This window comes from Amia ocellicauda, chromosome 17 (assembly GCF_036373705.1).
Source record: "Amia ocellicauda isolate fAmiCal2 chromosome 17, fAmiCal2.hap1, whole genome shotgun sequence".
NCBI classification, from domain to species: domain Eukaryota; kingdom Metazoa; phylum Chordata; class Actinopteri; order Amiiformes; family Amiidae; genus Amia; species Amia ocellicauda.
This window is the reverse complement of record NC_089866.1, coordinates 13663522-13680006: the sequence shown is the minus strand read 5'-3', so window position 1 is coordinate 13680006 and position 16485 is coordinate 13663522. Positions and strand designations below refer to the sequence as shown.

The 16485-nt window shown below is 40.9% G+C and overlaps 1 protein-coding gene across 3 annotated transcripts in view; it reads right to left on the bottom strand.

Annotated features, from left to right (window-relative positions):
* Positions 1 to 16485, bottom strand: part of tnrc18 (trinucleotide repeat containing 18) — an 82847-nt gene that overhangs the window by 22213 nt on the left and 44149 nt on the right. For all 3 annotated transcript variants that reach the window (XM_066689269.1, XM_066689270.1, XM_066689271.1), the window contains exons 9-19: positions 15289 to 15473; positions 14344 to 14770; positions 12756 to 13760; positions 12326 to 12477; positions 11403 to 11539; positions 10916 to 11038; positions 10272 to 10446; positions 9753 to 10128; positions 8738 to 9004; positions 3362 to 3586; positions 712 to 1181 (exon numbers count right to left, since the gene is read on the bottom strand). In XM_066689269.1, coding sequence (XP_066545366.1) covers positions 712 to 1181; positions 3362 to 3586; positions 8738 to 9004; positions 9753 to 10128; positions 10272 to 10446; positions 10916 to 11038; positions 11403 to 11539; positions 12326 to 12477; positions 12756 to 13760; positions 14344 to 14770; positions 15289 to 15473 — 3542 coding nt within the window. The remainder of the gene's footprint in view (positions 1 to 711; positions 1182 to 3361; positions 3587 to 8737; positions 9005 to 9752; positions 10129 to 10271; positions 10447 to 10915; positions 11039 to 11402; positions 11540 to 12325; positions 12478 to 12755; positions 13761 to 14343; positions 14771 to 15288; positions 15474 to 16485) is intronic.

The window sequence follows — 16485 nt, the reverse complement described above, 5'->3', positions numbered from 1 at the left end:
GGATAAACTGTGTGACATGTAATATATATTCAGAAATTATCATGTTTATCAATAAACAGCATAAAATATTAGGTCTGTAGCACTAGATTCAATTTTGTTTTATTTCCATGATAGTCGCGATGCCATCTCGTAATAAACATCCCCCAGGGTAATTTCAGGGGGGATAAAAATACGTTAAAACGAAATACTAAAATTCCTGCAGTTTACTGCCACTTTGATTCTATTTCACCTCATATAATTTACTTTCAACAGTAAAATCACTGGTGCGTGTGTTTGGATAGTTCGGAGAGCTGAGGCAGAACAACATTTTGAGGCTGTGGGAAACACCCAGAGGAGAGAATCATTAAACAACTAAAATCACTCCTGCCTTGCCCTGTACAAGGAGACCAGAGAGGTGGGGGGAGAAAGAGAGAGAAAGGGGAGAGAGATTGACAGAGGGAGGGAAAGAGAGAGAGTGAAGGAAGATATCTAAAACAGATCACTGGCAAGCCTAGCCTGGGCCATTTCCATCTTCCATTTAATTTCCCCTGCCATGGCACGCTCAGCTGGACACCTCTAATACTACAAAGCGTTTGGGACACCTGCTGTAAAATGTGTAGTGTAGGCTGATGTTTACCAGTTGTATGGGAGGCAGGGGAGAGTGGTGGTGCTGGAAAGAGGCAGGTGCAGAAACTTGAGATGTGCTAAGCAAGCCGGTGGAAAAAAGCGTACCTTGGTGGTGTCTCTGCCTTCCTTGGCTTTGCTGGCTTCCTTCTTGGGGCTATGTGGCGCAGCCTTGGGGCAGCGGCTGGCTTTGAGGGGCAGGGCTGGGGGGCTGCGGCCTGAGGGAGAAACGGGAGTGGCCACGCTGGCGTCGTGAAGGAAAATCCTCTCGCTTCTCCTGCGTGTCCAGCGCTCGTCCTCGCTGCCCTCCGTCCCAAAGTCAAAGCTGAACTCCCGTGGGGATTTCACTTTCTTTGGCCGCCTGCCTTTCTCTGCCATCTTCAGCTTGCTGGGGCCTGCCTCCTCTCCCAGGTCGCCCAGCGGGGTCAGTGGAGGGTCCAGCCCAGACTTCTTACAGAGCAGCACTGAGGAGGAGGAGGAGGAGGAAGAAGAAGAAGAAGAAGAAGAAGAGGAGGTGGTGGGGGTCTTCTTCTTAATCTTGATGTCACTCTCCGAGTCGGTGTATTCAAATTCCGTCCCTGCAAGACCACAGAAGGAAGATGAGCTCACAAGCCAAGAGATTAATTTAAAATATTAGCAATTCAGTGTGGTATTATTATTATTATGGTATTTTAGATTTTGTATTAAAGAGAAATAAGCAAACAACGAGTTCATGTAATAAATTAGCGGCAACGGTCTTTTCACGCACATCTGCTGCCGAGACAAAGGCAGATGCACAGAAGTTCCACCTGACAGCGCTTTAAAATGGAGCCCAGAAATCCCCTTTGCCTGGTGTGTGGGAATTGGGTTTCATTCATTAGTTAAAGACAAACAGATTAGCAGCCTCGATGTGGCAGCTTCTAAAGAGTTTGAACCAGTTCAGGAGAGGTGTGAGCAACATTAATTTAGCTGCCTTTTCAGGGTCCATTTCTTCTCATTAGAAAGAAGGCAAACTGACATTATTTAGAACTTCTAACGTGAAATGTAAAAAATGCAAATGTATTTTCCAGGGCAAAAAAAATGATGCTTGTGAGTAAAGCTTATGTATAATTTGACAATGTTTCCAAGTGGATTGGAGGGTGAGTTACGGTAACACGGTTCTATTACAAAGTTGCTTTTTATACGTCATGGTGACTACAGCTCTGATTGTGTGGATGGCTGTGAGACAAATGAATTCTCGCAAGACCTTCCATCATCCTGTTGGCACCATTGCCAAGCGTGTTCAGACTGCTAACACAATGCTCAAGTCGTTGGTCTACTGCATCTGTGACAACAGCAACAAACACCACATCCCTGTTTCATTAATAGGAGGTGCAACTCAGGGCAGGACAGACCCTTTCCCATATTCTAGAAATATAACAGACGTGCGTTAACACTATTTTGTTGTGGTTCTCTTTTTGCCAAAAACAGTTGAGTTTAACCGGAGTGCGCCAGCCTGCTTCAGACACTTCCATTGTATCGCAAAAAAAACAACTACAACACAAGAGCCTTGTTTCATAGATTGACTTCACCGAAACACCATCTGCATTGAAAGGTTACCATATCAGGCCACAGACATTATTCTAGCAGCAGTATCTGCACTGTTCAGGGACCACGGAGCCTTCATTTCCCTCGTCAGCCCATCAGGCAGCCATACGTTTGTTCTCTGTCAGAAGCATTTAGTCAAGACTCATCAGCCAGATGTGCAATCCAGTATTTGTTTATTTCCCTATCCCATCCATTTTCGTTAGAATGACGGCACTGTCTTTAAGGAATAATCCTTTATAGCTATCAACAAACATGTGGGTGGACAATAAATAAATAAATAAATAAATAAAAGACTATCAGGGGTATTAATTAGGGAACATTAAGCCACATCTCTCTATGCCTTTATCCAATATTTGGCAGGATCACATGCCACTTACCACTTCTCACCAGAACACTGCTTTTGAATAAATGTCCTAGTATCAGCCTAGGCATGTGCAATGCAGATGTATGTTGCAAAAAAATAAAGACATTCTCAAGGTAAAAGGTATATTGACTGATACTTTTAAAGTCCCTAACCCTAACTCCTAAATGATCCCTTACACAGTTATTTGTGTGTTAACCCAATTGCACCAAATCGGCCTGCTCCTGTCACACAGAGCACACAATGCTCAGCAGAGGATGAATGTTAGTTAACTGAAACAATGTAAATCATTTGAATTATCAACATTACAAAACAACCCCCCCTGCCCCTTTAACATTTAAATTAAATATTTGGAAGACAACAAGTTATAAACTCCAGATAAAAACTGGATCTGAATAATGAGAGCTACAGATAACACTAAAATAATTGACTACTTCTACATTGGTATGGAGCTATAAAAATATTTATTGTTACAATATTTATTTTTTTGGAGTGGGGGGGGGGGGGTCTCTTCAAATTGATCTGCATTGATCTACACCTGTTTATATGTAACATTTTTCCCTTTTTATTAATTTTTTACCCAATTTCGTTTAAGATATCTGACTGTGTAACCAAGTCGAGTAGAGTAAGGAGTGAGCATTGAGTGGAGGCTGGGGCTGTGCTGATTAAACTATACCTTTTTATCTATTTCCTAAGACACAAAAAAACTGTGCCAAAAGGCAGTTGGAGGAAAAGACTTGGGGATACTGCAACAGAGTGAAATGCCAGAGAGTTGATGCATTATTACAAGGAAAAATCTGCACTCTCAAAGGGCATGGGGTCATTAATTACCCAGAAGGCTTTGCCTCTCTTCCTTCTTCTTGGCTTTCTGCTTGGCTTCTAACTGGACGACAGACAGTGGAGGAGCAATGATGGGGCTGGGCAGAGCACTGGCAGCAAACCTGGCGAGCAGCCCTAACCCGCTCTCATCCAGAGAGGGTGAGCAGAGCCCATCGCTCCCATCGAGCTCGTAGTCATACTCTTCATCTTCATCGTCCTCTTTCTCAGTGGTGTAATCTGCCAAACAAAATAAGAAACAATCATTTGAGGCTCTGAGAGGAGGGAGACAGGCCACCGCAAAACAGGACACGAGTCGACTTAACACAAGTTTCACATTTATGTCACACCTTGAAGATGCACAAACTAGTGAAAATACCTTTTAAAATACGTGTTGGTATTAAAATATGAGTCACCTGAACAGGAAAATGGCTCATTTCCCTTTATTATTATTCACATGGCCAACCTCAATTGAAACAGACATACTGCTTGAATTTACAGTGGAATTATTAAAAAAAAAAAAAAAAAAAAAAAAAAAGTTAAACTTGTAATTTTTCAATATTAGCCATTCTTACTGCAAATTCTGCTTTAAATGGACTCGTGTGGCATTTTGCTATAGCCAGGTTTCAACTGGTTTTGGCAGATGGGATTACAGTTTGCCAGCAGGGTTTACTGGATTGGTTTAAAATTAATTCAACAAGAGGAAGAAAAAAAAGAAAAAAAAGAAAAGAAAAAAAAAAGCGTGCAAGTACATACAGTCATGCAGAACAGATGTACGCTGAAACAACGTCACCTACAATAATGTAACATGCATGCATTTTTTGTCATACTACCACAGACATTTTAAGGTTACTCGCTCACTGCATATGTCAACATGGTTCTCATCTGTAACAGTAATCTGGTACCGAAGAGGCTAAATTTAGCTTGGATAAAGTGTTCTGTATTTATGCAGGAGCAGGCTTGCCAATAAAAATGATTACAGTCCAAGAACTAAGTCTGGTGTAATGCTGAAACTCTGTGACAAGCAGGGTGGGCAGCATCTAGTAGATACAACAGAATTAAGAAGAATTAAAGCTGGATTTTATTTTGCATGCTATATAGCATCTCTCTCAAAGTGAAAGGCTTGTGATGCAAGGCAACAGATACAGCAGGACTGAACGAGAAAGGCTGGCGCTGTTCCTTGCTGATTTAGCAGAATGAGCACAATAATGGAGAAAATAAGTCATGAAAAATAAAGAGGGGTGTGTGTATATGGGGGGGGGGGTTGACAGGATGGGGTGAGATGAGATATCAGCTGCAAGCAGAAATCCTGACTAAAGAAGACTTAAATTATTAATGGTTAATTCTGAAACAAGCTTGTCAAAGGGGAGTAAAGGACAAGAGAGGGGAGGGGGGCTATAAAATAAAAAAATATTTCAAGCATCTTCAAGGACTGAGTTTAAAAGACAATAGGTACCACTAACCCAGTATCCCACACATTTAGCTTCATTAGCTGATGAAGAACACATTAATAGACAAAGACAGAAAACATCTTAGAAGACAACATTGAAGGTTATTGCAGCCTCTTTGCCAGTAGTTTAAGAGAGCGGGGAAGTGCACAGGTTAATGTGTGAGAAAAGCACAGGTATAAAAAGCAGACGTGATTTTTTTTTTTGGTCTTTGTTTTGTTAAATGTACACATAATTAGGTTGAAGCACCATGATTTTGACAACAGAGCACGATCATCTCAAACATACAGAAACAGCAGTTAAAAAAATAAAGACAAAAAATGCTGAAGGAAGTACAAGCAAGTCTACAGCGAACAAAGCAGGCTGTTCGCAGGCAGACGTTCACAGCTTCTGGGTCTTTTTATATATATATTTTGAGTGTCTTTACAAAAGTCTCTTTAGACAGATTAAAAGCATTCACTGTCTGGAGTTTGTATGTAGGTCCTGGCCTTTTCAGCCATGGTTATTTCTTTAAAAAAACAAAAAAAAACGAAAATACGTACAAATCTGATACTACCTCTGTATTTGAGAGAAAATACTGTTTGTGAAGAATGTAAAAGAATAATTCACATTTTTAAAACAATCTAAGCTTCCTTCACTAAGCCCTGCACATAACATGCAATCACTTGTTAACACATGTTCTGTGTGTATGTTCAATTATGGCACAGTTTGTGCTGCATATGCAGCAGGATTTTATTTTATTATTAAGTCTGCTTCGATGGGGAGAAGACTTTTTCATCCCTTAAAAGGCATTAAGGGAGACATTTTTATGGAGTGAAAGATCACTTGAAATGGGGGCTGTCTTTTTTCTCCTTTGCACTTTTATAAAACTATATTTGTAATTTGAGTTAAGGTCTACAGCAGATTATACCAAAGCATGGTTTAAATTGCCAATGACACTTCAACTGATAGACCTTAAGGGATCAAAGAAGTGACAGCATAGGGACGGCTGAGATTTAAGGGACTGTCTACAATGCAGAAAAAAATCCTTAATATTCTTCCAAATGGTTATTTTCTATTTTGTTTTTGACATATTGAAGCACTTTGTCTGTTTTAGAAATGTAAAAGTGCCCAATTACTGGCCCACAATAAAACACCAGTGGTGATGTTCAAGTGTTTAACCTCCACATCTGTAACATGCACAAATTCACACCATGTGGTACCAATCTATTGAAAACCTATGAGAATACTGAACCCAAAATAAAATTTGAAAGTTATACATGTTTATTTTGTTTATCAAAAATGAATGTCTACCCCTTGTTCATATAAAAAATAATCTAAAGGAAGAGTAAATGTTTTTTTAAATCCCAGTAAATGAAATGGGATCATCCTTAAAGGAGCAAATAAGAGTCTCTCATATTAAAATATTGCACATATTTTTTCCTGCACTGATACCCACTCATACCCAAACACTTTACGCTTGTCATTTACAATTGGAAATTGGTATTTTTACTTTAATAAAAACGTGTGATAATGCCCTTGTCTTGGTGCAGATCATCAACATATTGAAACCTTATGGGCTGGTTGTTATGAAGTTAAACAAAGCAAAATTACCATATTTCACAGAGCATTTAGTTCAAAGACTTCATAACATAAAAGCTTTGGAATGATCTCTCTCAGTTTACCTTAATATATATGGATGCCTCACATTTTTTAAATAAGATTGATAGTAAAAAACATTGTCTTATGTCAAAATATCTATCCTTGAAGTTTTAGTCTATTGCTATTAAGGAATTTAATTTGAAAAAGTCACTTTCATATCCTCTAAAGAGAAGTAAAGCACATTTATTGAAACAGAACGTCTGACCAGTACACCATGTTACTGTCATGAAATGATAAGGATACTAGTTAGCATATTCTCAATACAATATAAAGACTTGTAAATAACTAAAATACAGGGGGGGATTTATAAAGAGAAGACATGTAGAGGACAAGGAGACTAGAATAAGACTTGGGTATAGCTATAGTAGTTATACACCTCCCTGCTTAAACATGGATTAAGCCATTTGTAGGAAAATTGCTGACTTTATCCACCCAAACAAGCGATTTCGACTGACTCGTTCAAAGAAATAACCATGGCATTTCTGACACATCGGCAAGGTTAAATTTGAAAAGAAAAGGAAAACTAAATGTGTTAAGATACAAAACATGTTGCATTCAAAGGCTCTGTGGAGATATATGGTCTGTGAGGTTTTTGGGTTCGCATTAATTTTTTTTGGTTTGGTTTCTCGAAACTATGGAAAAAAAAAGGAGAAACAAAATTAGTAGTATGTTAAATTCAAAAGATCACATCAAGAAAGCGTGATATCATCCTACCTACAGAACAATGTTCATGGCTCAGGTGACATGGAAAGTGACCTCAGCGCTGCGCAGCTGTCTGCCTTACTCCCAGCCAATCGCTTTGCTTCTTTTTTTTGCAGCAGGATGAGCAAATGCATAGACCGATACATACATTCAAAAGCATCATGGGTAGGAGAAGGGGGTCAGAGGTGGAGGGGTGGCCAAGCAGCTGCAGGGAGAAAGCGAGCAATCTAGAAAAGCTAGGTTATTCATTTGTTTAGTAAACAGGGAAAGCCATTAGGTACCCTATTGTCCAAATATCCCTTCTATTTAACAAAGCATTCTGTGTAGTTGAACAACAAGATAAGCAAAATAATAATTATAATTAATTATTCATTCAAAGCGGTTTCCTTTTAACTGAGCACTTTCCACAAAGGTGCCCTAAGCCTAACAGAACAACGCCCATCACCCGATAAGGATACTGAACTGCTTTAACACCCAGATTACTCTTTCATCAATATCTGCACCATTTTAGTATGCCCACTTCAGTGACCTCACTCAAGCTGTAAGTCATCATTAGTAGGTGACATTTCCAAAGTGGCTGCCATACCAAGAGCCATGCTACATGCAAACTTCTGTTTTCAGAAGCTTGTTGTGTGTGGATTTTAAAAGTAAAAATATTTTTTTTATTAAACACCACTGAGCTTCTCCCTAAGTAATTTCCATTTCATATGAAAAAGGGAAATGATCTACTGTAGTGAATTTGGTATAGAAGTTGTGTTAAATGTATTAGTCTTTAGCAAGCAGTGCCCAGAACGATGCATCAAATTTAACTCTTGCCTAGCACCAGTGCTAGCTTTTCTACCACTGGTGTGTATACTTAAAATTATTAAACTAAAAAGAAAAGGTTAATCGTTCATTTTAACCCCTGGTATTTCTTTCAAATAAACTCTAAAAGGCCAGCGTCAGTGTCGAAACAATGCATGTGGTTTGCCCAATACTAAAACAGCATTCAGTTTTGAGCTGGAAACCTTTATGAGCTAGAATTTTCAAATGACTGACCAAAAAAAAGAAAAAAAAAAAGAAAAAAAGGGATATTTGAATAACAGAGCAGTAAACTGCATTTGGGAATGAAGTGAAGCGACCTAATAACCTAATAGGAGACACAGCAAGAGAGACAAAGCACACTGGGTTTTTGTTTTGTTTTTTAGTTAAAAATTAAATCAACATGTTTAATAAAGCTCAGTACCAAACCGCAGTACAAAGAACAAGCTCTTCACACACCCACACAACATTTTCCAATTTACAATTCCACTGACGCCTCTGAACAAGGCCAAGCAAGGAAACAAATTAAAATTAAAAACTGAAAAAAATTAAACAAAAGAAACAAAAATTTAAATTGAAAAATAAGAAATAAAAAAGGGGACTCTAAAAGGAGCCAATAATATTATTCACAATAATACAGAGAGAGAGAGAGAGAGAGAGAGAAGGCAGGCTACGCTGCCAGAATCAAAGATGGCCACTTAAGATTGACACCACCACCTTTATTTTTTTTGGAAGGGTGGGGGTGTAGGGGACTACCATCTTTTTTTTTCTGAACGGATTGAGGTTTTGGTCTAGTAACCTTGGTCAAACGAGTCCTCCGAGGAATCACTGAAGGAAGACCTGGCCTCTGCCTCCTGCAGAAGTAAAGCAAAGTGCTTGTGTTTTTTCTTGAGTGCCTGTTGAGATCTGAGAGTTCCTGACACCGAGCCCCTCTTGGACGATTGTCGGCTCTTCTGGGAAACTGAGCCATATAGGCTGGGACCCCTGGCTTTGGCTCCTGAAAGACCCAGAACTGACCGTGGCAGCCATCCCTCCTTCATGGATTCCTCATCCTCCGAGTCTGTATCTGTTTCAGAGGCAGGGGTGTCAACGTCAGTAGGTTAGAAACGGTCACTGGGCTTCCAGCAGATCTATACAATGAAAGTTTTCCTTTTCCTCTTTAACACTAGTAGTAGCATGGCCATTACCTTTGGAGCAGATGCATTGAGACTGAAAGATCAAACTAAATATGGAGTTTATATAGTGATATGTGGTAATAATCCCATCAGATTCACTCACAGCAATGGGAGGCTGACTTTTACTCACTTCTACAAGCCAGAACACTGACACTTCACTACAGTGATTACAAAACATACCGAGACAACAAACAAACAGCAGATTACAGCTGTGCTGAATGCATTTAATCGGTCCTGTAAGTCCTGTATCTTTTAGTATAGCGAGAGACATTGGCCCATAATTTCTATTCCAGATTCATTGCCCCAGTTCATTACAGAGGTGCTCTATTGAGGTTGTAACTCTAAGCAGTTACAAGCAGAAATAAATACATTTAATATCCCAGGTTTCGGATATCAATCACACTCTACCTTAAAAATAAATTTCTCATTTAATCTTTTTCATACACCAAAAAAGTTATGGGCAAATACATTTTGACTGTTCTTGGCATTTTCTGGTGGATATCTATATTCATCAGAAAAACAGAAGAGGGGGGATTCCTACTAAAAGAGACCTAACATTGTTGGAGCTGCGAAAATCAATGCGTTTACGTTGTGAAACAGCGATCACACACAAACAAATAACTTAGAGATCTCACTTACTGTATGAGTAACTGCTGACCTCCGAGCGTGCAGGTGAGTATGACTTCATCTGACCTTTCCCCTTCATCCCAGGTTCCATGTTCTTTGTTTTGGTCGCCATTTTGAGTTTACCTCCTTTTGATGGTTTTTGCAAGATGCCAAGGCCTTTGGAGAGATTTTTCTTTCCTTCCCGGCTTTTCATCTCCAAGTCGTGGAGCATCATGTGCATGTTGCAACTCCCAGAGCTGTTTCTTGATTTCCCTGAGGAGCCATCTACAAACTTAAAAGGGGACTTGTTGAGTTTACTGAGTTTGGTGAGAGACAAGGTCTTATCCAGTTTGGTGGCTAACTGCTCCTGCTCACTCACTCTCCTTTTTTTCTTACTCTTTATCTGCACCTGTGAGGGAACATAGTACATTTGTAAGATTGTAGAAAATCAATTTTGAGCTTAAGAATCCAAGAAAATCCATTTGGAATATATTATTCACATATATTATATACTTTCAATACAGAAAATAGGCCACAGATTTAAAGAATAACCTCTTGAGAGTAGCTTGAGGACGCCTCCTGGTCAATCCAGCTTTTGCTTTTCCTTTTCATTTTCATGAGCCTGCTTTCCAGGACTTCATCTTCTTCAGTGTTCAGCCCCCGAAAACGCTTTCTCACTCCCTCACCTGTCTCTGAGTCTTCAGACAACAGGAGGCTCCTGCCCAGCCTGAGGAGAGAAGAGGAAAGACATTTCATTTTCAGCAATCCTGCCCTTTCGCAACAAACATTTATGGCTGGACTTGGACTGGAAGGTTTTAATAAGCCTCCAACATTTTAGTTGTTGCCTTTACATTCAGTTGATATTAGTGGGAATTTTCAGTTTTGAATTTCCTGGAAATCATTGGAGGATCCAAAAAGAAAAATGGAAAAATCAGCCCAAAACTATTTTCTTACTATTCATCACAGCTCACATGACGAGAAAGAGAAATGATCCAGTCAATAGGTCCATTCACTTTCTAGCCCTGCAGAATGTTTCAGTTTCTTTGAAATGTGAACCAAATGAAGACACAAAAATAAGATTGCCCAAGGAGTCTCCCCTTTTGACATTTCCCTCACCACAAATCACTTAAAATCAATTTTATTTTGGCATCTTTTACTTTTCAAATTCACTATACTGGCTTTGACTGTGCTCTTACTTTCCACACTTAACGTCAAGTTTTCCAGCCGGCGGAGAGAGTGCACAGAGCCCATGCTTCCTCTTCCTCGGCCTCCCAGGACCCCTCCTGGCCAGACTTCTGCACTTCTCTTCGCGCTTCTCACTGCATTGCAAGCCAAAGCAAGGACTTCAATCATTAGGAAGGATTTCTATAAATCATGTGTCTCACAACTGTCATTTTCAATAAGAATATACTACTTGCACATCTAGTTACCCTCTAAAAGAGAATGGTGCATCTTATAGGTTTAGATTTAAATTAGACTTTGTGGGTGGGTGGGTGCATGCATTTTATTCTTCTGCAAGTGTGCTATTTTTATATTCAGCTGTGGTGAATGGGGGCCATGATACATTCCCCTATTTTGGAAAAGCCAGTTCTTAAAGAATGTGAAAGAAAGAAGCCCAAAATCAGGCCAGTGTTAAGCAGATTTTGACAGTAGTTGTCAATCATCAGTGTAGTGGACACTCACTCTGCATCCCTGCGTTTCTGCAGTCTCACCAGCTCCCTCTGTTTGTCTTTGTATCTCCGCTGCAACTCGGCCAGTCTCACACGGTACTCAAGCTCCATCGCATCCATCCCGTCCATAGCCGACTTGCTGGAGAACAACTGCAGTTGAAATTGAAAGGAGAAATAGTTTATCCTTCAACGTCACACTGCAGAGACCCTTCTATCCATCACTGAGGCTTCGGTCAGTTTAATAAAGAAGTCAGGAAAGAAGTGTGGCCTAAATTCTCCATATCCCTTTCAACAACTTTGGGGTCACACTAATTGCTTTCCGAGTTGAAGGAAGCAAACAATGAAAATCAAGAGAGCACTCTGCAACACAGCTAGATTTAGACAAATGGTTTTAGACTTTATTAAAATACTGTGCGTAGGAGCAGTTGAGGCATTGAGGCAACTGAGAAAGCCCCCAAAAATAATTTTCACATACTACTGGATACATTAGCTCATAGTTCACAGTGTGAACCTCAAGTTCAGCAAAATGCCAGAGTTTAATCCACATCAAATTCTGTGCACATCACCCACTGAATTTTAATTAAAGTAAAAAAAAGAAAAAAGTATTTTTAGTATCAGAATTCAAGAGAAACATTACATTTTTAATGGACTGTCTGGGCAAACCCTGGAAAGCATGCAAATTAAACTGTGCTAATTACACGCTTAAAACACTTTACTATTACAAAACACATAAGACAGTCTGTTTGAAGAGACGTCTGTGCCAATCATACTGCAGTTGAAGGGCCTTGACAAAAAGGACTTGGAAATCCGTCTGCAAACCCTTCAAAAGAAATCAACTTTGACAACATGCAGCTTGCATGCATATATGCAAAGAGGGGGGAAAAAAAACCAACAACTTCAAAACGACATATGCTGTAACAAACTCATATTGCTTACAGGCTCATCTTTCTTCTGCATCCAGCTATACTTCTTGTTGGGGTTGAGTTCTCGTGGGAGTCGGATGGTAACTGTGGGTTTACAGTCCAGTGCCTCCATTAACACTTGCCTGCCAGCAACCAGAAGGCTTTCCAAACCATCTTGAATCATACCTAAAAACGGACAGCAAATGTTACATTAATATGCATAGTGAATGTATTCTATGAGCTCTATTTTTTCAAATGTCTTTCCATCAAATAGCAGACAGCTGTACTATTTCATGCCATTCTAATCCCTCACTTTATTGAAGGAATAGGTGGACAGGGGTGTCTCCATGGGCCTAAGTGGTTGTATATTCAGCTGTTGTCAGGCGGTGATGGTGGACTAGATATGTACTGTGCATGTGGAAAACCATTTGAACTAAACTCGGTTTGAACTGAAAAACACTTACATTGAATCTCATTCTTACGTCTCTCCAGCTCCAGTTCTGCGATCTCACTCAGCAGGGCGATGCCCTGGAGCGCAGTTGCCTCCAGAGGGGAGAAGGCCGTAGAGCTTGTGAGGACGGCGGTCAAGGTATCATTCAGGGCAGTCAAGGAAGTTGCCTGGGGCAACTCTGTTGCTGCCACTAAGGCAATCATTCCTGCCATAGGGTCTTCTGGCATGATGGCTAGTGTGTCCATTGAAGACAGCTGTGGAGGTAAGGCATCCTGCTGGAAAGACAAATCTTCAGATGGGGATTCTCTCATATCCAAAGGCTCAGCAAAGGCCTCATTCACCTGGGACTTATAGTGTACTTCATTCGTGTGTAAAACGTTCTCACTTTGGTGTTGGACTTCCTGTTTCTCCATCGGGGGTTCAGAGTATGTCATAGAGCTGTCCAAATCAGACCTGGGGGAGCAGGCTGTGACCTCATGAAACTCTAATTTGGGAAGCATCTCTAGGGTGGAATCCTCCTCTCGGTACGAAGCCTGACTGCTTTGGACGGACTCTTCTTCTTGTTCTACCTCCTGCCTCTTCTCATCTTCCTCCTCCTCCTCATTGCCTTCTTCCTCCTGCGCTACCACAGCAGTAGATTGAATCTCCTGTTCTTTGGCCAAATCCAGTGCTTGGTTGGCACGTTCTGATAAGATCAAACGGTTGTGGAGCTCTTCAAGGCTCTGTGTGCCCAGGCCCTCTTTGCTGTCCTCTAGGCCCGGCTCTTGTTTAAGCACAGTGCTGTCCTCTATCGTCTCCTCCCGCAGAGAGGCCTGTAGAGGTTCCAACATGACGGGAGAGCGCAGATGCACGGGTTTGACATCGGTGGAGGTAGCCAGGTGTTCAGAGGTGTCTGCGGGCAACGGCACATCCGGGGCTAGCCCATCTGCATCAGAGGCAGCGGCTGGCTGGAGGAGGTAGGGGTAGTGGCTGCCAAATTGGGCGGTTATCGATTGGTAGGGGTAGCCTGGAGGGACTTCTGCAAAAACATATCCAGAAAGTAAATGTTACGGGCTTCCAGAGTTGATGCAAAGAAGCAGTGAGTTTCAATGGACTAAAGCTCCCTGTGACAGTGACAAAACGATTAATCGCGGGCTTATACTTTAGCACTGAGGCTTTTATGAAAGTTTCATGAGCCATATAGCCCTTCAAGAGCAAATCCCCTCAGTACTCTCGCTTACATATACACAAGCACATTTACCACAATTATACAATTCTATTTAAACTCTACACCAACATATTAAAAATGTGTGTGTTTTTTCCCTTAACATCTATTTTCAGGCAAATGACTGAGGACACATTAAATCTGAAACAGAAACTAGCAGCCTTTTCAGGTTTAGAGGCTAGTAATTTTGTAGAAAGGAACACTAAGCAGCACTAACCACAACTAGACATAGAATTTTACATTATAGAAGCAGGAGTGATGAATGTCATGGGAAATGCTTGACTTCCCAATAATACATATTTTAACTGCCAAATACCATATCAAAATTTTTGCCTGTACTTTAAAACTCATTAAAAAGGAATATAATTTCAACAAGAAAGGAAATCATTCTTCTTACCAGAAAATAAAGCCTGGAAAGGTGCAGAAGTCTCTTTCTGCAAATCTAGTTCTTTCTTCTCCGTGTCCTCCATGGCTTCCTCCTTAGGAGGGACCGGGGATGGTGGTGGTGGGGAGGCAGGAGCGGGGCTGGGTGGGTGAGGGGCAGGAGTGGAGGGATGGGAATAGGACTGTGGGGGAAGGGCATCCTCGGTTTTCTGTCGGACCTCTGACTTGAGGGTGGCAACAGGGGAGGACAGCGGCGTCACAGGCAGGGGTGTCAGGGCTTTGCCATAGGAAGTCGAGGGTGTTGGGGAGCGAGACGGGGGCTTTCTGGAATGCAGAGTCGGGGCAGGGGCGGAGGAGAGACCCTGCTTGGTACCTTCGCTGCTTCTCTTCGCAGCTTTGTCCTCCAGTTCAGCCCGTTGTTCGCTTGCCTTTAACCTCTCCTGTTGGCAGAAAAGGCTGCCGTTAGGGCGTTCAGTGAAGACACTTTTTCCTGTCCAAGCATTAAATATGAAAATGGATCTCCAAAGTATACACAACAGCCAGGCAAGCTCTATGCCAATGGTTTTTTGTGGTTCATCCATTTTTAAAAACAACTTCATAAAATCTTTAAAAATCCTAACATTGCCATAGCAACATTCTCAGCATCTGTCTTTTTCCTGGGAACAGTGATAAGCACAGATCGGGATTTATTCATTTCTCCCTCTTTACAGTGACAGAACGTTTTAAAGACATGGTGTTGTTCATAGGTCCAGCAGGGCAGGATTAGATCGACATCACAAGAAATACCTGCAAAACTGAATGCATGTGCCTTTTCCCACCATTTACAGAAGATGCATGTCAGACTAATGCATCTAACTCTTTGAGTGAATGAAGTGTAATAGCCATTTCAACTGCAGTCTGTTTTTTATGTGATTCCAAACAGTCAAAGAACATTAATAAAAATTAATATTTAACTCACCACAAGTTGGACACTTCTTTGGAGCTCCATGACCTGGGCGGCTTGTTGCTGTATCATGTACAGTTCCTGCTGGCGAAGGAGCTGCTGGTGAGACAGTAACTGGAGCTGGTGGGCATGCTGGAGTGAGCTGCCAGTTGGTGGGTACATCGCAGACCAGAGAGGGGGCCCTCTCTCCATTAACTCGGCTATTATACATTCAATGGAAAAGGAGATGGAAAGAAAGGAGAGGAAAAAGCATTAGCATCGTGAACACTACAATTGTAACAGAAAATAACTTTAAAGGTCTATTACTGCTTTAGGAATGGACTGGCACAGAGAAGCAAGAATCCCACTAGAGTTGGGAGTCTGAGAAATACTGCACTTTTCAGAATGTGTAATGCATTGCAGTTTGTCAACTTAACGTTCTGCAAATGTGTCTTCACACAGTGACAGGGGCTCATCAGTTATTCGTGCGAGACGGGGGTTGGCAACCCCCGGCACATGTGCCAGATATGGCACACGACGAGATTTTGTTGGCACGTCAGCCCTTTTCAAAAACCTTAACCAAGTCAAAGGGGTTTCATTAAATATAAAAATATTATTTATCTATTTATGTTTATTTAAGATTTTCATCATCTCCAGTAATTTAATAGGATTTCAAGTATTTTTTGTATATATCCAACCCATCCCTGCTCTAAACCAATTATGCTGTGATATGTTCTGCAGTCATGATTAAGACCTGGATAAGAGCAAAATATGGTTTTGAAAAACATATGAAACTCTGAGGGTTCGGATCTGTACCACTCCTCTTATATATCGAGCATAAGCAAATAGAATTAATAATTTGAACGTTTTAGCCAGCGTGGAGTGAAATGGATTCGTGCTAAAGGGGAACATGTTTTTTGCAGCTTGTGCAGTTAAAGTGTGGTTTCTCATACTTCCAGTATTTCACACCATTTCACAACCAACACGTCACACAACTTCTGTATTTTCAGCCAACGAGCAACAGCGCATTCGAAATGTAACCGATTGACTTCCATAGCTCAAATATTGGGGTGTCACAGTTCACATTACTGCGCAGTGAGCTTGAAAATGAGAGAAACTGGCAACCCAAGAACATGCAATGTCAGTCTTCCCTTCCATCGCTGTATGCCTGCATTAAAATGTTTAGTTTTTGCCATGTTGTCAGAATTTGGTTCTACTTATCGTTGTGAACAG